A 21,344-nucleotide genomic window follows, 5' to 3' on the forward strand; every position below is an offset into this window, starting at 1 on the left:
GCCTAATCACATTATTATCAAGTATTATCAAGTCTTATCTTATTAAATTCTTCAGATTTGCATTCACGTATAACTGTTGTTTATTACTATTTTCTTTCCGGGGGGGGGGGGTGGGGATATCATATTTTCAGTAAATATTAAAGCCCTACTGCATTACTTATAGCTACTAGCGCCCTCTATATAGCAAACAATGCCAAATCGGTGATCATTGGTCCCTCATGGTCCCCTTTTTCTTATGTTAATTGAGAGCTGACTTGATGAGATAACCACCTGTCAGTGGCCATGCAGGGAGGTCTAATCCCCCCTGGCCAAACTATTGCAGAGGGGCTTTAAAAACAAACTTTAGTTGATACTTGCAAGTAATAACTCCAATTTGACAAACTGTATTCGTGCATTATTCATGTCACACACGCTGAGAAGGCTGTCAGAAACGAATGTGATTCCGTGTGGAAAGAGAAACTCCCCATCTCCACTCCCTTGTCTCCCAAAACTACCCACAACATTCAGCTCCTCATCGACGACCACGAGCCGATGCCCGATCTGGTCAGCGACCACGGCACCGCGTCCATTCGGCAGCCAGGCGACGCCCGTCGGCCTGATCTCGATGCTTGTCGCTGTACACGGTCGGCCATGTTGTGACGTAGCAGACGACGCTACGAGTTTGACGCGGAGCGGCGGATGCGCGTTATCAACGCGCGCGAGAATAAGCGCGCCAGCGCCATAGTCGCTGACCAGTATCCGGTCCCCAGATTGATCAACTGACGCGTAATATGGACAGACCATAAGGTGTTCGTTTGCGTTGCTGAGAGTGATCGCTTTGGCTTTGGGTTTGCTGTAGTCATTCTTGTCATGAAGATCCAACATCTGCACACAATGGTTGCCTTGGTCGCAGATGAAGACACGGTGACCCTGTGACGTCACACCACGGGGGTCAGTATGGACCGGAAGTTCCAAGGTATGTGCTCGCCTGCCCTCGTCAAACAGGATTACCTGAACGACACAAACATAATATATCAGGATTATTAACACAGTAATGTACCACATAGAAATGAAAATATGACGAGAGAGTATCGATTTTACCTCAAATCCCTAATCCATTCGAATTAAAATATACTTTTTGCTGAAACCTCGGAGATCGTTTCCGTAAGAACTATAGGTCAATTGCTTTTGATGAAACTTAATACTTATTAATTTTGCCATTTTAAATTGCCGAGTCAGGTGTCCCCCTCCAAGACAGCATACATTCCCTCGAACTTAATATTGTATTGATCAAAATAGGACTGTTTAAATCCTCGGTCATTAATATTTTACATCTTTGAATGTTCCTACAAACAAAATGCTATATCACAATTTTTGTTCTAATTAAATCGGATCGTTGACAAATCGTTTAAGTGTACGCCGGGCTTAAGGCATAACTGGTAAACATTGGAGAAGCTAATAAAGATGGACTTGAAAGGAAAACATGAAAACGCTATGGTATACCTGCTTCTGTTGCGAATCCGATACGATGATGCATCCTCCGTCTATCTGTGCGACATCGAATACTCCTTGGGCCTTCACCGAGTCTCCGTCATCTTCCCACACCGTTGTCACACCGGCCACAACTCCGTCCAGACCAACCTGCACGATCCTACCACGACCGCAGTCCGCTACGGCGACCACGCCTTTGTCATCCACACCGTTACCAAGGCAGCAGACTCCGGAAGGTCGCTCAACTTTCGCATCATCCTGCATCAGTGTTTGGTACTTGACTCTATTGGGATGAGGTACTACTTTGCCTTGCGGGTTAAGTGAAATATTTGGTAAGCTCCTCTTGGTCGTACGATCTCGCTTTTTAAGTAGAAGTTTGTCAGACGACTTGACCTGGCGACAGCCTGGATGATCACCAACAGTCTGCTCTGTCGAAGAATCATTTTCGTCGGGCGGGCCTGGTTGACGCCGCTGACCACTTTGCGGTCGTTGACTAGCTGATGCTGCAGTTGGTGGTGGTGGTGGGATGTTTGGAAGAAAGCGACCTGTGTGAAGGTTCTGGATCTCGTCGCCATCTGCTGCCGAGCGAACTTCCCGAGGAGTCACCGGTAACCTGGAGGAGCGATGAGGATTTGGTGAGAGGCTTTGTGTTCTATGAGGCTGCACTGGAACGCGGAGAGACATCGGTCTTCCCCTTTGTGGCGGGCTGGAAGACGACGGTGTGGAGTCATCAAGCGACCAGGATGGAGAGGATGTTGGTGTTCCTACCCGGGACTTGAGAAGCTGAGCTGTCTCACGAAGTGTCGCAAGTTTCTCCACAGCGTCCTTGATGGAACCCTCGACTTCGGAATCGGTGACAACCTCAAGCTCATCCAACTCCGTGGTTGCATTCTCGGTGCTCATTTTTCTCGCCTTCCGCTGGATGTCATCGACCTCGGCCAAAAACGAGTTGATCATAATATCAGAAGTCCTTCCATTCCCCCTGTCACGAACTTTGTCCTGGTGACGCCTCCTACACTCTTTCAGTTGTGCCCTTTCTTTCTCCATCGCCTTCTTCTTAATCTCTATCAAAGCCTTGTTGGCCTTCGTGTTTTGCTTCAAGGACCTGATGATTTTCTTTTTTCTCTTGTCCAATGCGTCGACGATTTCTTCGAAATGTGTCTCGATCAGCTGAACTTTCTTTTCAAGACCTTTCTTGAGCATGAGGAGGACTCTCTCGAAGTGCTTTGAGAGCGGCTTGTAGACAGCGTCGTCGAGATGATAAAGCTTCATCAGCTGGGTCTTGATGATGTCGTGCTTCTCGCTCGAAATCGATGACGACGCCGATGATGATGCGCCCGTCGTCGGGGACGACAGCCATGACTCACTGGATGTCTCGCCTTGATCAGGGTTGGGGGACACGCTTCGAATCTGACAGGTGACGCAAAACACAGAAGTATCACTGCTTTTCACCAAGTCGAGGCAGCTGTGGCAGACACCGTGCCGACATCGAGGTAGTGTATGTGTTACAGCCGAAGATGACTGCAGACAGACAGAGCAACGTGGCCCGTCACGTCGTCTATCCGGTTCGCCATGATCTATCACCTCGATTGTCAGTAGAGAACTGAAATCGTCCACCATTCTTTTGGTTTGTTGTCAATCGTATACTACTAGCGTCTCGGTCTTGGACGTAATCGCTGGATGAGACCAAACAACAGAGTGACTGACAGGGTAGAGTGAGTCAGAATGTGTCTCACTCAAAGTGACAATCGTTTTAGTGAATCCTCGGTCTCAATGTTTGTTTCCTTTTGTTTATTTTGTTGTTATGGGCGAATAGACAAGCGCCCAAAGTTCGTCGTTAACTGATATGCTCGTGCTTCTGAATGTAGCTGAGGTGAGAATCAGTGGCTCAGGGAGGGTCCAGACACTGAGGGGGCACCGGCAGCATGAAGGGAGGGGGGGGGGGGGGGGTTGGGGGGCTACCTCCGTAAATGAAAATGTCAAATTAACAAGGATGATGGTTAGGGAAGGTTTGGTGAGAGGGATCGTATCATATTCTTTTCATGTTTTCTAACTCCTCTCCATCCCCTCTCCCCCCCCCCCCCCCCCCAGGGGGATATGTCGGGCCATTCCCCTGTGTATAGCTACGTCACTGATTGAGGCAATAGGCCTACGTGTTTGGTACGAAACGATTAACTCCTCAAAGAGGGGGTAATGTTCAACCTTCAAAGGACAATCGGTCTTTACATTGCTACACAAATACAATAAATTATTATCAGTGGCTTCGCCTGGCGGGGACCGGAGCTGAGGAGGGTGTAATGGTAGTGTGATACCCTCTTTAAAATATAATTCTGTTTAGAGTCTAGCCCTCGATTCGCAAAAAATTAATGACTTTTTTCAAGTTTATTCCAACGAATCCCTACAGGTTTGGTTTGACAACCGACACCACCCCCCCCCCCCCCCCCTCCTCCACGCTCCGACCATTCAAAATGGTGTTGTGACGTCCCTGATCATATTGCGTCACAAAGTACCACTGTAATTGTGCGGGGAACCCCCTTGCGTTTGCTTCATTGGCACGTGTAGCTGCACGTATAAGGACACTATAAGGGGCCCCAAGGAAACATTGCTGAATTGGGCTTTCCTCCGAGTGTTATCTATGTACATGTATTAATTTTTCATTTTGTAGGCCTATAATTTTCTTTTTGGTTAATATTTTTTATATGATTTCGGAAATAAAAACAACAGGAACAACAAATGTATCTCATGGAGAAAAGAAAATGATATAAAATGGAATGAATAGGGTAGCAGTAGACGCTTTATACAAAGCGAATTTATTTTTCATTTCAGACGATAATAAATGTAATATAATAACAGAAATGAGCATTGAAATATATTTTACATTATTTTTTAGTCATTGTATTGCAAAATTATTTGATTCAGGAAATGAAAAAAAAAACGAACCTACTTGAAAGCAATGTTTGTTAGGTGTAGGTTCGCTCAATAATAAACTTTATACATAATTTTAACTTAATTTTGAAAACAATTACGGAATCAAAAAAAAAATGGCAGACACTAAAAACAAACAATTAACGAGACAAAAACATTTTAGAAACGGTAGCAGGATGACAATATGAGGATGAATGGATGATAGATAAACAAAAATAAGAATGAGAGAGTGACGAACAGAAAAAGGGGAAACAGCAGAAAGAGAAGAAGAAGACAGAGAGAGGGGTAGAGGGAGGGAGAGAGAGAGAGAGAGAGAGAGAGAGAGAGAGAGGGGGGGGGGGGGGAGAGCGAGAAAGAAATGGTGGCCATAGAGGAATCCTTTTTAGTTGGTATTATATGGAGACAAATCATATACAAGTCACAACTTCGATGTGAACAGAATGACCAGGTTATTCATGCTTCACAAGCGTGAGATATTTGCTTTATATTATCGGGTCCAATGTGTGATTTTCTCCCCCAGGGCCCTGTCAAATCGATCCGATAAGTTGATATCAATCTTAATTCAAGAACCTCCAAACATGACAAATATCAAGAAAGAGGCGTTTGTTAGTTTTGTGATTGATTAGAGGACCTCCAACATTGTGGTAGTCAACAAGAATCAGAATCCCCGCTGTTTGTGTATCAGGGTTTTAAAACTTGATACGCTTATGCATTGAAACCTGCAATAGTGAGCACTAATTTTTTGTTGGTCCTCAAAAATTTGAAAAATCGCACCCCCCCCCCCTCTTGAGCGCCAGGGGAGGAGGCCCATCTCCAAAAAAAGAGGTAGAATTAACGTATTTTAACACGTTTTTCCCCCAGGCCCCCCCCCTGGATCCGCCACTGAAGGAACCTGTCTACAAAGACCACTTTTTGTGTTTCCCTTGAATCGCTAGGTTTGACTGTATTTTGATTAGCAATACTCCAGCGGCCATCAACGTGTACACCATAAAAATTTAATCCCAATGAACGGAAAGAAGAAATTATTTGAATGCTTGAGCGCCTTTTCATGGTAGTTCGGCTAAACCCGGGGTAATAATTATGATTGCAAGGCCCCTCAGGGACCACAGTATTAATACTAATGAGGCTGCCCTATGTAAACAAGACATCATTATTATCATTGTTATTATCATTATTAATACTCTTTTTTCTAAGATCAGTCCCACGTCCACATTTTGAAGTTGAGCATAGATCCCCATAAGGCGTTTAAAAAAAGATGTTGTATTGCCTTTTGCGACCGCCCCCAAAATCTTGAAATATACGGTCGACTTAAAAAAAAAAGTTTTTTAATTTTTTTTTTAACCGTTATAAAAGAAAAAAACTGTTTAATGAATACAAAAATATGTATTAAAAGCATTTAAAACGGAGAAATATCAGCCCAAAGAGGGAGAACAAAATGGTTTTGGCACCTAAAGGGCAATACAACATTTTGTTTAAAGGCCTTTTTTGATGCCCCTCCCCTCCCCTCCCCGCACTTGGATACGCCGATGTATCAATGCCACACGAATGCATCGTAGTCATCAACAGGATTACGCTGTTGATATGGACACATCTAATTATGCGGCGCTGGTAATGCTGGGTAATAATAATGACAGGGCCATTAGCATTGATACTGGTGTGGCTACCTTAATTGTGTAAATAAGATAGATAACAGAGGCGAGAGGTGTATATAGAGGGGGTGAATAGATCAGTTCACGGTAAGCACATGTCCTAAATTACTCCGAATATCCAAAGATCTTCAAAACATGAAGAGGTCCCACTTTGTACATTTTGAAATAGATAGATATAGATATATACTTTATTGTCTTCTTCCTGAAAAGTAGAAGCTTCCTCCCAGGTGATCATACATAAAATTACACAACTTATTCAAAATTTATAATATATAAATACAATCACATCAAAATATAAAATGCATAAAAAGTATGAATAAATAAATAATACATATAATACAAATGACAAAGAACATAAGGATAAAGGGAAGAAGACAAAAAGAAAGAAATATAGAAGAAAAAATAGGAAGAGGGGATTAAAGGAGAATGTAGTCCCGGGGTAAGTAACTAAAAAATCCTACAACGATAGAGGTGCTACATACATAGCCTTTAGTTGTTTCCTCCTGTATAAATACTTCCACCTGTGTATCATGGAGTGCACTGCTTGTGCAGAAATGAATAATGATTACATAAATTTCATGAGCACGTATCCAGTATTTTGTCTCCGAGTATTCGGTCTGCATTGACCTTTATCTGCTCATGCTCAGACTGCAACTTTGAACTGGCTTATTTGCCTTATAAAAGGGAAAATCCCGTCCCTGTCGATCCCCTCCCTCGAATTCCGCCCTCGAATTCCGCCCTCGAATTCCGCCCATGCCCCCAAAATTACCATGTTTGACAGTTTTGTACTCTTGGAATGGTTAGCTTCCCAGATTAGGTTTTTGTTCATGCATATTTCATGAGGATTCATTGTCTTAATGTCATCCAGTCTTGATAAACGATATTGGAATAGCCTATTTGTTGTTGCGGCGCCCCAGGGATGCTTAACGTTTGTCCAGTAATGGCGCTTTTACACCCACGTAGGATATCTCCTCCCTCACGATGATGCTCTAAGGTAAAACATAAGGGACCTTTTCTTAATTAATATTTCATAATTTGAGTGCCTGATCTATAGAAATTCTTTTAAATCATTTTATCCTTTAGCTCCTTATATTATTGTATATTTCTAGCTTAAAAGGAATGTCCACGACCAGGGCTTTTGCTAGAAAAAGATTTAAGGGGGGGGGGGTTAAAGACCCCACCACACCCCCCCCCCCCCTACATTGAGGCGTCATGACGATGACTGAGTACTATCTACGGCCGTAGGGGTGAATCCACGTAATTGTGTTGTCAGTATTAATTAGGGATATTCTCACTAGCAGTAGAAATCCACGCTTAAAGAGTATTCAACCACGGTTTGGAGTGATTTCCCCAATAAAGACTTATCAACTATCAAATTATATTCTTTCCCTCTTCTTCTTCATTCTTCTTCTTCTCCTTCTTCCTTTCCTTCCTCTCTTTCTCTCCTCCTTCTTCATATCTTTCTTCTTCTCCTTCTCTTTCTCCTTCTTTTCCTCCTCCGTCTCCTTCTTCTCTGTCTTCTTCTCCTCCTCCTTCTCACCTCCTTCTCACCTTCTTTTCCTCCTCCGTCTCCTTCTTCTCTGTCTTCTTCTCCTCCTCCTTCTCACCTCCTTCTCACCTTCTTTTCCTTCTTCTTCCCCTCCTTCTCCTTTTTATATTTGTGCTTGTGAAAGATTCTTGAAACATGTGCCCCCAACCAATACCCCCCCCCCCTATTGTGCCTCCCATCGAAGTCATAAAAACTTCCAATAACATCTTAACTGAGTAGGTTTAGTCCTTTTTAATGTTAAAAGTCATTTTCAATATTCATAATAATTGTTCCGTCTTCTTTAATGCATCTCACTCACATCCATACATCCTATTAGAGGTATTTGTGAATATCATTTATATCACTCATGCGCTCATAATCACTCAATTCATAGCGTTCAACCTACATTCTAATGGCTTTTCATAATATTTCGATGCGATAATGGACTCCTCCTGAGACACCTTTGTTTAGAGGTATCATCATCCCCATTAAACTTGTACACAATAAAATGACAGGTCCCCGCGCGGAATTCATAAGTAAATTGTAAAATGATCGCGCAGAGTACTTTAGTAAATGCATGTATGCAGCGAGGTTTCTAAAAGAAAAGACGGTTTTGTTAAAGTGAATTATGGATCTACCACTCCGAGGTTTTGTTCACCTTTTGAAAATTAAAAGCTTTACTGTAGAGTCTCTATCGAACTGATACCTCCCCCGCTGTAGACTATATGTCTTACGCGCTGAATTGAATCCTCTCTCAACGAAACTTCGAAGGAACTACAATCGTGTGAATAGGAATCGATGGATTAAGTTTCTCATAATTTGTTAACAATGATTGTCCGATGGCGCTTTCGAACTGGTACTCAAAAACCTCAGTTAGTGAACGAAGAGAAAATGTTGCATTTGTGATATTTCGAGCCTGAAACGGGTACTGCAGCGTTCGAAAGATGGCTATCAACCGCGAAGTGTTTATCGCATTCTATGCCATTCTGATATGTCTCGGTGTACCAGGCAACGTCATGATATTAGCAGGATACTCCAGGAAGAAAGTTAAGAACGGCACTGATATTTTCATCATGGGTCTCGCAGAAGTCGATTTGTTCTCATCCCTCTTTATCATAGCCAAGTTTCGTCCTTGGGCGAGTAGCAACAGTTTCTGCCAGTTTCAATTCTTCTTCACCGTATGGATAGCCGTTGCCCAAATGGCGGTGACTCTCGCGATAAGTGTCGACCGGTTCTTCGCAGTTTGTCGGCCGATCCACCGACGACCGCGCGTCAAAACTGCTATAGCCATCATGGTACTCTGCCTGCTTGGTACCTTGCTGCTGTCTGGCCCATCCTTAGCTGCGGCGCGGTATGACCCGGTCATCAAGGATTGCCTGTACAGCCCGGAATTGAAATGGTTTACAACCTACGACCGATATGTTGTCCAGAGCTTTATGGTGCTCGTGCCTTGCCTTTTGACCGCGGTGTATACACGTATCGTCTTTGCGTTGCGTCGGCAGACGAAGATCCGAGCAGCTCTAACCGCCAGCGAACCCTCGAGAACAGTTGCGGAAGGCAACGCGGCTCTACCCGGTGTCTCCGGTAGTGGTCCCGGTCAAAGTGCGTCATGTTCTGCTGATACCAACGAAAGGAACTCATCAGACAGGGAACATGTCTTAAGAAAGTTCTTGTCTCTCTCTAACGCCAAGCCTAATGATACCCTAGAAGAAGTTCATCCTGCAAATAAACCGGTAAATACCGCAGCCCAGTCACTACCTCCAGGCAGAAACGTCTCCGCAACGCAACCGGGTACTGCTACCGCTACCGCTCCGGTAGATACAACCGCTGCTGGGCGGCAAGGGGAGAATCGTCTGACGCTGATGCTTGGCTGGGTGACCGCGTTTTACGTCGTCAGTTGGTTACCGGCGATCATAGGACGTTACCTCCCGGTTGAAATACGTCGTGATTTCATGAGCCGATCGGATTTACACCACACTGTATACGCCATATTTTTTCGTCTGTACGAAATCAACTCGGCCATTAACATTTTCATTTACTGGCCACTCAACAGGCGCTTTCGACAGAATTGTAAAGAGATTTTCATTCAAATCAAGAATTGTACATCATGATGAAAGTAGCATCTCATATAATCACATTCAACAGTGTTTTAAATAAATTTGTATTCACATTAAAAATTCTTCATAATGAAACCTAAAACATATTATTATAATTTAGAAGAAGTTTTGTACACCCTCACAGCTTTGTGAGTAGAATTGCCCTTTAAAATGCCTTATGTGTCTCATCTCATGTACATCTCACGTGTCTCCTATCTGTACGGGAGAAAGCATTAGTGTCTTGCCTTCGAAGAACTCTAATATCACAAATGTTAATAGAATTATTTTTAACTGTGAACCGAGGTTCTTGCCTTTTTTTGTAAATATTATGTTATATAATTCTGTATCTTTTATTTCAGTGTTAAATACCAAAGCTTTGTATTTAATCACAGTACATACTTCAGCCTAGATGTAGAAAAGCTTTAGCTTAAATATGTATTCAATAGTTATTCATATTTATAATTTATTCATTACATTTTCATTCATTGCTGTGATACTTTTGTGTACTAGGGCCCTGTCTTACAAAGAGTTGATATTGATCCGAATCAATATCAAGTCCCTAAATCAATCACAAGTTTGCAGTCTCCCATCTCTTAGTTGTGATTGATATCAATCACAAATAAGTTGCGATTGATATCAATTCTTTGTAATACAGGCCCCAGATCAGACACGATTAGCACTAAATGCTATTTTCTGGTCCCATTTATCCTTTCAATGTTAAACATTCACTTTTGATTGTTATATTGATGTACTTTTTGTTTGAATAATAAACTTCAAACTCAACTCAAACTCAAACTCAAACATTATAATCACATTCAAATCCACTCCCACCAAATTGATTCAAAGTCGGTTACACTACTAAATTGTAGATTCTGTAGAAATGGATATCTTCGAATCATCGGGTCACCGCGTCCGGTCGGGTTGTCGTGTAACATGACCTTTAGTGAAACGATAGCGGAAGATGACGCGATCCTTCGTAGATTTGCCGTAGGGCTTTCACCAAGTGTCGGGTTAATTGGACTAGATCATTTGTAGATAAGAGTGTTTTATTTCACAAACACTACCCCGACATTTTGTAGATGAGAGTGTTTTATTTTATAAACATTACCCGACATTTTGTGAATAAAGGGGCAAAAGGTCGGGTAACACGACCACCGACCCGACGCGATTACCCGATGGTTCGAAATAAGCCGTATAAACCATGTTCGCATTACGTAATACGTCTTTATGTTCGCACATTTCAGTAGGTGATAAACAACAAATTGAAGAAAATCCATAATTCTGGGCCCCGGCTTTATTAAGGAGTCGTTTTTGGTCCAAATTAATCGCAATTCCTCCTATCAATCGCAAGTTTAAAGTCCCCTATTTCTTATATGTACTTAAGACGGGGCCCTGATATTATTTGTACACGAATACACGATTAAATAGTGATTATCGTGATCTTGAGTAATACTCATATATTTTGTTTCATACATTATGCTAAATCATGAATATGAAAATAAGTCATCTCTGTCTTAATTATTAAGTAAAATCTTCCCCAGAAAGTTTAAGTGTTTCTTATTGAATCCATGAAATAATTGTATTTACTCATAAGCTGTCACATGGATTATCATACTTGTAAATATTCATAATTATGCATTTTCTTTCTTTCCTTTCCTTTCAAATGTTATAAATGACATTTAACTTAAGCATGGAGCTAGTATTTGACATGGCCCTCTTTTGGCTCCTCCACTAATCACCCTTTTTCTCGCTTTTTGTATATTGTCTAAAGTGGAAGGCCACAATGATATCAAGTTGGTTTTAAAAGAAGCAGAGAAATTATAAACACAAATAAGTGAAAGTTGAGCAAGATTCGATTAAAAATAAGAAAGTTATGAATCTTTGAATTTGCAAACCATCAATCACAAATTGGCAACTCTGTGACTTATCGTTAAATGTCCTCTCCTATTTGCTCTATATAAACAATTTCATACACTATTATTTTCTTAGTTGCTAATGGCGGAATAGATTTCTGTCATGATAGGAGTTCAATGTATAGAAACATATTTGCAATAATTATGTGTACGGTGCATGTATGGCTGTTCCTTTTTTAATACCCACTTGGGTATGGGTGGACCTCTCAAGATACGTCACAGAGTTGCCAATTTGTGATTGATAGATCGCAACTTCATAAATCCATAACTTTTTCAAATTTGTAATCGGACTTTGCTCAAACTGTCACTGACCTGTTCCTCTAATTATGTTTCTGTTTTTTATTAAAACCAACTTAACATCAGGGTGGACTTTCACTTTAAGTATGTATTTATGTGTATGCGTTAAGTTATTATAACTTGTATTATTATGATTTATTGTCATATTTTGATGAGTGGAAATAAACTCGAAACTTGAACCTAAAAAATTACAAAGGAAGGATATTTATGCGCAATACGTATCAATAGTTTTCGTTTAGCTCAGTTATATTAAAAGCAAATTCTACATATTAATCTTTACGAAACATCTTTTTCAATTCATAATAATTATGTAACAGTATATAAATCATGGCAGAAATTGAAAATGTAGATATTAGCTGATGTGATGTTACCTGAATTTTATACAATGAAGCTCAGAATAATTATAAAGTAACTATTATTTGTTCTTTTTGGTAAATGTACTCACTAATAAATGGAAAGACGACTTTTCGCAGGCAATGTGTGCCGCGCAAAGCTATTTGGTATAGTTGTATATAATTGCAAATTTTGTGCAATCATCACTAGGATTTAAAAAAGAATGTAAAACTTGCTCCTATAAAATAAAAGCGTGTTCATAAACTAATATTAGCATGATAAACGAGGTCAAGGTTGCGTTAGTTGCCTGTCGGAATTTTGGTTTCTTTTTTGTTTTTGCCATGTTTTTAATTTAAAACCTGTCTGCACTAGTTTGGCCAGGAGGGATTAGACCTCCCTGCTAGTCACTGGCAAGTGGTTATCTCATCAAATCAGCTCTTAATTAACATAAGAAAAAGTGGACCATGGGGATCAACGGTCACCACTGCATGGTTGGCTATACAGAGGGCGCAAGTAGCTACAAGGAGTGCAGACAGGCTTTAAGTTCACAAATCAAAATGTCTACTTCTCATAAAGAGTGGACTGAACTCAAATCACATCACCCCACTGAATGAGGCACACTAGACAATGCTTGTAACGTGTCATTTTTCAAAAGGTGCACTTATCTCCGAAAATGAAGAGAGAAAAAACAAACATCCTGTGTTATTTCGGAATTTAATTCAATTCAATTCAATTCAATTCAATTTCGGTTTATTAATATCAACATATACAATGTACAATGCAGTAGTCCAGGGACCAATAATGCAATGTTTACATAAAATGTGCATAAACACAGAAATGATCATATAAATGTATAATAAAAGTGATAAAAGATAAAGTTAAATTTATTGTTCATACCTAAAGTTATATACATATATAAAAAATGATAATAGATGGATGATAATAAATGTTGAACCAGTTATTGCAAGTACAAATAATCTTTAAATTAAACAATTATTAAAAAATATATATATAGAGGGAGAGAGAGAGAGAGGAAATTATTATATTGCAATTGTTAACATGAGATCCATAGATTGAAAAAATATACATACAGGTGTATCTGTTGTGTGACAGGTAAGGTCAAATTATGTTGAGTAGAATTATTACATTAAGAATATATCCTTAAAGCATTTCATATAAAGTGATGTATAGTGCCCATGAGCATACACAAATTCTCATAACTGTTGAGTTTCCACATTCAATTTTAAATTGGAGTGAGTTACAATTATGTTATTGCAGCAGAATTATACACGGTGGTTTAAGAACAACTTTAAAAGAAAAATGAAGAGCACTCAATGAATGTGCACGGAATTTTGAATTTTGGATCGATCTTGAGTTCAATTAAACAAAGTAACAAAACAATAACTCCAATATTATTCAAAAAGAGAAGAAAAACAAATATGATACATTACTATAGATGATCTACAACTGAGCATTGACCAGTTTGACATGTGTGGGGACACTTGATTTTCTATATCGTTCAGTTCTTGCATAAGGACGAATCTTCAACCTTCCTCACTTTCGGAATTAAAAACTTTCAGGATAATTAACCTTATTTCATTTCCGAATTATTAGCCTTCGGACAAACAAACCGTTGGAATAACAAAATTGTGGGATGATGAATCTTAGGAGTATTTTCGAACTCGTGAAACCTATTTCACTATCGGAAATATGGATCCTCTGATGCGGAAATTTTGTGTTTTAAAATTATGAACCATCAGAATAGAAAGAACCTACGGAAAAAAACGAGTGCCTCCCGTAATTATATATTTTCAATCATGCAAGAGCACTTATCTCCTAGTAGTATCGTCCTTGATGATCTTGTGTCGGAAGCTTTTATCAAATTGCTCGAAAATATGAATTAATTAATTTCCAAGCAGAAATACGAGTAACTGCCGTATTGTGTTTTCATTTCAATGGATCTCGCTTCAAAAGCTGAATGTTATCCGTCCAATCTCACATATTATAAGAGCAACACGAATGTAATATGGTGATAATGATAAAAGCATTTTCAAAAGTGTTAAAAAAATTAAACGAAAAGCATTTCAAGTTGTTTTCAATTTAGTTCATAATAATATACTTATGTCGCAGTTCTACTTCAGGCAAATCGACGCCTCGTTTGCAGCGAGCTATATTTTGTGTATTTACACTTGAATAGAAAATATCTGGCAATATGTTCAAAATAGATCATGTGTACTTGTTGTTGTTGTTGCTCATGTTGTTGCTACTCTGTCTTTAAAGTTTTACATTGTTCCATATTTTGTTCTAAATGATTGTATAGTTTGTTAGCTTCGGATTAGCCCTTCATAAGCTTTTGGCCTTTGCTAGTTCCTATAAATTATACATTTGTCATGTTATCTATTTGTCTTTACTGCATTTCTAATGTAATATTTCGATTTTAGTTGTTTCTGCATTGTTTTACACATTTCACTGTTTTCATGAGTTTGTTGGGAATAAATGAATTTAAATGAATTGAACTTATTTGAATACTTTTTACCCTTTACAAACACGATTGCAAAGACTTTCGAGGAATCAGCTGAAGTACAATTCAATTAAATTCAATACCCTATGCAATAGCAATCATATTCGTATTACGTAGTACGTCATTGTGATGTAATTAACTCCTTGAAATGCCAGAGCGCCTTAATGACAGCCCAGGTAATCATTTCCAAAGCTCTTTGTAGGCGCATAGAGGCGTGATAATGTGATATGCGTTATACAAGAACCGAATATTATTATTATTACTATTATTATTATTACTATTAATATTACTATTATTTATGTTCACACATTTCAATAGATGACGGACAAGGCTACCGATAATTGCCATTCGTTTATTTCTCGACAGAATTTGAGACCCTTTTTTAAACAATCTGTTTTTGGAACTAATAAAAATGTAGGCAATTGCCATAATTCATACCAGAACACATTCAGATATTTCCTTTCATTTTCATTTGATTTATAATTAATTTTCATTCCCAACAAGTTACAAAATTCGCAACTATAAGTGCTTTGCAATATCTATACAATATATAATTACATTCAAAATAAAGAGAAATCAATACAAAAATGTGTACCTTTGAAAAAGATAAAAAGTAGAAGAATTATTTATGAAACACGTCCTTAACTGCTGAGTATATTTCCAGGTGCGCAAATCCCGCATCCATTTGATGTAAATTGTGTCCTTTGGCAAGCTTAGAGGATATTTCTGCTGAGCCCTTATTGCATAGATGCCCTTTTCCGTCAAAGTTTCAAAGTGCTTAAAGATCATACGTATGATCATATTCAATTTGCTTTCTTGATTTCAAACTCAAACGTAGAATTAAATGTGGGCGTTCCTTTTTTCATATTGACGAAGAAAAAATGGGGTGATTATATTGAGATGCGATGAAGAATTGGTTGGTTTTTAAACGGATATAACTACACGCATAGAAAGCGCGAAATCTAACATAAATACGGGAAGCAAAAAGGGAGAAAAAAAAATTTCATTGTGCAAATTAAAAAAAAATTCTTTATCTATCATCTAAATGAATTCACTTTCAAGAAAATCATTCCTCCACGAATGATTTATGAAGGATAAATGATATTTTGTTGAAATAGGAATGATTTTCTTGAAATTAAAATCATTTTGACGATAGACAAATCATTTTGTTTTAAAGATAAATTTTCCATTTTGGCTCGCGATAGAAAGAACATGGAAATGCAGGGTCTGATGATGTTTCAATACGAATGTAGTGAACAACTCTGGAAAAGGTGCGGTGAACCACATTAATGTGGAGAGACAAGATACGCCCCAGGGAAAAAAACAAACAGGTAAAACACGTTAATTTTACCCTTTTTTATATGGGCCCCCTCTCCTGGCGCTCGAGTGGGGGGGGGGGGGGGGGGGGGGGGGGCGATTTTTCAAATTTTAGAGAGCCCCCTCCCCCCATAAAAACAAAATTAGTGCTCGCTATCTCTCTCCCCCCCCCCCCCCCCCCACTGATCACTGAGCGAATTATCGGCCGTCGAGATTTTCAAATTTTCGGGAGCAAAACTTAAAAAAAAAAAATAGTGCTCCTTACCCCCACCCCCCCCCCCCCTCCCCGCGCTTATTCACCGGCTGGCTGTTTCACCGCTAAATATTTTCTCACGAATTGGGCTCCCTCTTTGGCCCCCTCCCCTGCCGCCGGCAGGATCCGCCCCTGAGAGTGGGGACGTGGGGAGACGCAATTACCATCAAAAATAGAATCTATTAAACAATTCTGAACTTCAAAAATTCATAATTTTGAGAAGACAGAAATAAGCAACAACATTCAAAAGATTAACAACAAAATATGTATCATCACTGGGCGCAGATTTAAGGCGTTCACTACTGAAATGTCTAACCCCGATAAGCATAATACAGGGACAACCCGGTACCAGCAGACAAAGGGCTAAAGGCCGATGGCAACAATAAGGGGTGCCTCTTTGTAATCCGATCCGAGTAAGAAGCTTTTCACTTTCTTTTGAACATTCATTTCCTGAATGCTGAATCCCATAAGGCTCTTTCGATCTGCTTTGATTAGTATAGCACTCTCCTTTTTTAACAAAAGGTTGCACTTTTTAAAAAAAAAGAATTAGAGATTTTCACTTCACAAGGCCTATTGTTCTTTATCCTATCTTCTGCATTTACAGAGAGGGAGGATGTGCAATATTATCCTGGCATTTTCTGAAAGTACATTGTTACCTACGACAAAGCACTAAGGTGCATTAAGCTAAAAAGCGAGCTTCCTCTATTATTCGAGATTTTATTTGAAGCAATGAATATTATTGCAGATATTCCAATGACGGCAGTTTCCAGCAATCAATTAAATAGGGGCGTTCACACTTACAGAAAAAAAAATGATTTAATAATCTATCTTAGCATCGCGATCCAAACATCATTTTTTGTGTGTTTGTGGACAGAATCATTTGCGATTTTTCAAAATATTTTTTTTTTCAGAAAAAAAGTGTGTGTGAATAGTACTGAGAATCAAAAATCGATTAATTCAATCCCAGGATTCCAAGCGCGCTTACATCGTCGAGATTCACGCATGTGCAGTTCGGACGTTTTTGCCGTCGAACGAGAATTCTCCCTGAGTGTGAAGGGTCGCTCCCCCCCCCCCCCCCAAAAAAAAAAAAATATTTGCATCGCTATCCAAATCGCACTAATTGTTATGTGTGAACGGGCCTAATGTAGCACACGCATGGAAGGACGAGTCACAACATATTCTTATATAATTGTAAAGACAAAAATATATATAAAAAATCAGTCCGGTTCGTGGTAAGATGTAAAAAGGAGACGAAGAAGAAAAGGAAGAAAAAGAAGAAAAGGAAAAAGGCCGAAGCATTACTTTCCATTGTTTACTTTTAATTAATTCACGCGAGAGTTATGAATAACAAGGAGTGCATCAAATGAAAGAAGAGAAACGGAGCTTTTAATACGTATATATATCATCTAAGAAATTATCAATTATGATAAAAAATTCTGCCATGAAATCCGATTCCTTTGTTCTGGGACACACATACTTGATTTATAGTGTTTCCTGACGTAGCAATAGTTATCTGAACATGATTATAATAATGATGCTTCTGAAGCAATTGAAAAAGGAAATAATTATCGAGAAAAATCCAAAACACATTTGGGGAATCGTCAAATATTATGGAAGAGCATAATTATAGTGTTTCACTGTAACCTCAAAATGGACGAGTCTTTTTCATTCGTAAAAAGGAGAAAAAAAAGGCTCAGTGTTAAAGGGATCCGTTAACTTTGTCTCAGATCCTTAAAAAAATATCTCATGCTGCAATCATAATGATAAATGAATACATGAATCCCATGACATTTACAAGCCGATCGCCTGTCTAATTATCAGGATATTTATGATTGGAAATCGAAATCAAAATTAGTATGGTAAAACCGGTCACTCAAAGATTTTAAAACTTTTTCGAGGAACCTCATGATCATTTTGAGACGCAATTCTTTTAGGGCTTCAATATTTCACCCCGGTATTACATCATATTACAAACACTGATAGCACGTAGGGCCATGAATCTCAGATTTAACATTGTTAAACGATGCCTTTAAGCCAAATACGGTAGTACCAAGATATTGTGCAAAAACGTGGGGCTGGAGGGAGTTGCCTTTGACTCACCTTCTGATATGCGATGTAAAAAGGAACATATAAACAAATGTAATCAAACAAATAGCTACAAGATTTGCTGAAGTAAAAGTGCGGTTAACTCTATATTGAAAGATGTGTGTGTGAGAGAAGAGAGAGAGAGAGAGAGAGAGAGAGAGAGAGAGAGACTTAAAGGAAACGTCAAAAATTGAGTACTGATCAAGATTAATGTGTCAGATCAGGTTGGCTGAAGTAAGTAGAAGATAAGTGTTCGTGATGAATAATGCATTATTTCCTTTTAACCGCTATAAATAAGGGCTGACAAGCAAACCTGGACCAATAGGTTCAGTTACTAGATACTTAAGCGAAACAAAACGATAATAATTTACGGTTGCTTTTCTGAAGGCCAGTTACTGTTGTTGTTGTTGTTGTTGTTATCATTCAGTTTAAGATTTGCAATCTCTCCAAGATTATTTAAGCCACTCTTCAGAGGCTGTTGGTTATTACTGAGTATGAAGGGGGAGAAAGTCGAACTTAAAGGTACTATGTCCCTTTTGCAGCCAACCTCAAATTCTGTAGAACGTTGCAGGAATTATGAATATGTCATGTATGTCCTATCTGTGAAATTTAAATGTTAGCAGTGTCCTAATATTCAAATTATGCAAGGAAACCCGTTTACTTGCTAGACTTCATGAGTGACTGACTTGCTTTTTTCTTCTTTGGTAATAACATACATAAAATGAGCTGTAAAGGGTACATGAGCAATAATGTCTACATCAATAACCCATTTCTTATGATGGCAAAATTAAACTGATTGAATCTTTGCGCAGCATAAAACATATGACCATTCAGTACAATGGTCTGAAAATCAAGACTATTACTTATTGGCTCTATAGCTCCTAAGTCGATTTGACAACTAATAGTCGTTATTTTCCCACTTGAAGACATTTTCAAGCCCCACCTTTTTTTAGGGAAGTTCTAAATTAGTATTATCTTTCAAATGCCGTTGGAATTTAACCTTTTCATTTTTTGGGCTGCAAATGGGACATAGTACCTTTAAGAGGATGATGGTTTCTCTCGTTTTCACTCCATAATCAGGACCTTGGCTTGTCATAAGTTTGGTGATGTGGAATAAGAACCTCTTTGCATGGGTTCGGCTCTTTCGGTTCACCTCAGTCATAACAGTTCACTAGTTGTTTTCTTGTGTACGTGTGTACAAAAGAATAAATGAGTGAATAGCGCACATGATCTTTATTTTCCTTTTAAGATGACCTTTCTGACTGAATAACATAAATATGGGTGAACAGTACTTTTTTTTATCATTTCGTTATTCTTTCCAGCTGAGCATGATCCTTCGCTGGTAGGATAATTCTCATTGCAATTCAATTTGCCATTTTCAGTAATGTAACAAAAATAACTGATGCATTATAGTGTGCCTTCGTGAAGCGCCTCGATTATTTCATTCACCTGTTACGAATAAACGTATCTCAAAAGTCAGAACTCAAATTGCATGCAGTAGTTGTTGCTAGGTAGGACAAACATCATGGCTTGCTCTTCCTAACAATACGTAATAGCTAGGCCTATTATGCAATTTGCATTCTGATTTGTAATATATAGTTATTCGTAACAGGTGAGTGAAATAATTCGTATCGATGCACTTAAGTAGGCCTATATACATTTTGTAGCATTACGAAAAAGACTTATTCAAAATGGCATCTGTACACTTTAAAAAAAAAAAATTAGGATTTGCGCATGAGCAGATAAAGGTCATTCGTACCCAAATTGTAAAACCATTGAGAGATTTTGAGACGAATACTCGGATCGTGCTCATGAAAGTTATGTAATCAGTATTCATTTATGCACCAACAGTACATTTATCTGATACACAGGTGAAAGTATTCTTCTTAAGAGGCAAACAAAAGGTATTCACGAAGCACCTCCATCACTTTGGCAGTGATTATTCTAAAATGCACAGGTGGGAAGTATCCATCGTGTCTAAGATCTGTGGATATTTTGGGGTCAAGCGGTCCCGAGAGGTACGAACTCGCTCATTGTGCATATTTAACAGTCCAAATGATAATAAATAACAATTAACATAAGAAAGACATATAAAAGAGTAATTTACATGAGTTTCGATTTTAAATAATATACCGTATGTAGAAAATGGGGAAAAGGGATAATTACAAATTCAAGTAATCCTCAACATTAATGATAACATACAGGTTTAGTAACATTTTTACAATTTAATGAAGCTTTTTAAATAGACGCTGTTCTTGACAACCTGAACGCTTTCCCGAGACTTGCCCGACATAGCAACACAAAATGTTTGCCGATTGGATTCTGAATATTAGTTCATTAATTAATTTATTAATTATTAATGGAATAACCCGCCACTGCATCCCAGAAAAGAAACATCCATGAATATGAATAAAATATATTAACAAACCGGTCTATTATTGTTTTTTTTTAACGATATACAATGTACTATAACATGTACAGACAGAGTACCATTGTTGTGATGGGTGAAATGATTATTTCTAATATTATACACACGTATACAGCTTATTGTGGTATTGATTACTAGTTTGCTAAATGTGTCCATTCGACCATGAATGCCTATATCTGACAGTTTGGTTAAATGGCAGTTAATGCAACACGGAAAACGAGTTTTCTTTTTTTTTTTAAAGAAACCCCTCGTTAAATGCATATCTGCACTGGGGATAAATGTCATGGTGACAAATTGTTGTTGATGTAAGGGAAAGGGGTCTAAACCACAACATGTCGATGGATTCCGCAAAAAGGAAAAATTAGGGGCCTATGGTGGGTGATGGTACGTAGCACAACAAATATATTGGCGGCGGTCACTCCCCACTTATGGGCTATTTAGAGTAGAGCTAGCAGCTAACCTCCTGAACAACAGAAAGTATTGATATAAAGGAAATAAATAGAGATTAGCAGTGAGGTATACTAGTCTC

At 38.7% G+C, this 21,344-nt stretch overlaps 2 protein-coding genes across 2 annotated transcripts; one reads left to right on the top strand and one right to left on the bottom strand.

Moving 5' to 3' along the window:
- Positions 1 to 268: 268 nt before the first annotated feature.
- LOC115926124 lies at positions 269 to 3,278 on the bottom strand. The gene is made up of 2 exons (XM_030990637.1): positions 1,483 to 3,278; positions 269 to 990 (listed from the first exon to the last, which is right to left on the bottom strand). The coding sequence occupies exons 1-2, from the start codon at positions 3,088 to 3,090 to the stop codon at positions 343 to 345; spliced, it is 2,256 nt and encodes a 751-aa protein (XP_030846497.1). The 5' UTR covers positions 3,091 to 3,278; the 3' UTR covers positions 269 to 342.
- A 5,238-nt stretch (positions 3,279 to 8,516) lies between these two features.
- LOC115926018 (beta-1 adrenergic receptor-like) lies at positions 8,517 to 10,033 on the top strand. The gene is made up of 2 exons (XM_030990245.1): positions 8,517 to 9,551; positions 10,028 to 10,033. The coding sequence occupies exons 1-2, from the start codon at positions 8,517 to 8,519 to the stop codon at positions 10,031 to 10,033; spliced, it is 1,041 nt and encodes a 346-aa protein (XP_030846105.1).
- The last annotated feature ends 11,311 nt before the right edge of the window (positions 10,034 to 21,344 follow it).

This window comes from Strongylocentrotus purpuratus, unplaced genomic scaffold, assembly GCF_000002235.5.
Source record: "Strongylocentrotus purpuratus isolate Spur 01 unplaced genomic scaffold, Spur_5.0 spur5_contig_844, whole genome shotgun sequence".
NCBI lineage: Eukaryota > Metazoa > Echinodermata > Echinoidea > Camarodonta > Strongylocentrotidae > Strongylocentrotus > Strongylocentrotus purpuratus.

Excerpts from the sequence above, each read along its gene's own strand:
- LOC115926124 (XM_030990637.1), bottom strand. The coding sequence starts at position 3,090 with ATGGTGGACGATTTCAGTTCTCTACTGACAATCGAGGTGATAGATCAT. Across the intron at positions 991-1,482 it reads CGGATTCGCAACAGAAGCAG|GTAATCCTGTTTGACGAGGG; the intron begins GTATACCATAGC and ends TGTGTCGTTCAG.
- LOC115926018 (XM_030990245.1), top strand. The coding sequence starts at position 8,517 with ATGGCTATCAACCGCGAAGTGTTTATCGCATTCTATGCCATTCTGATA.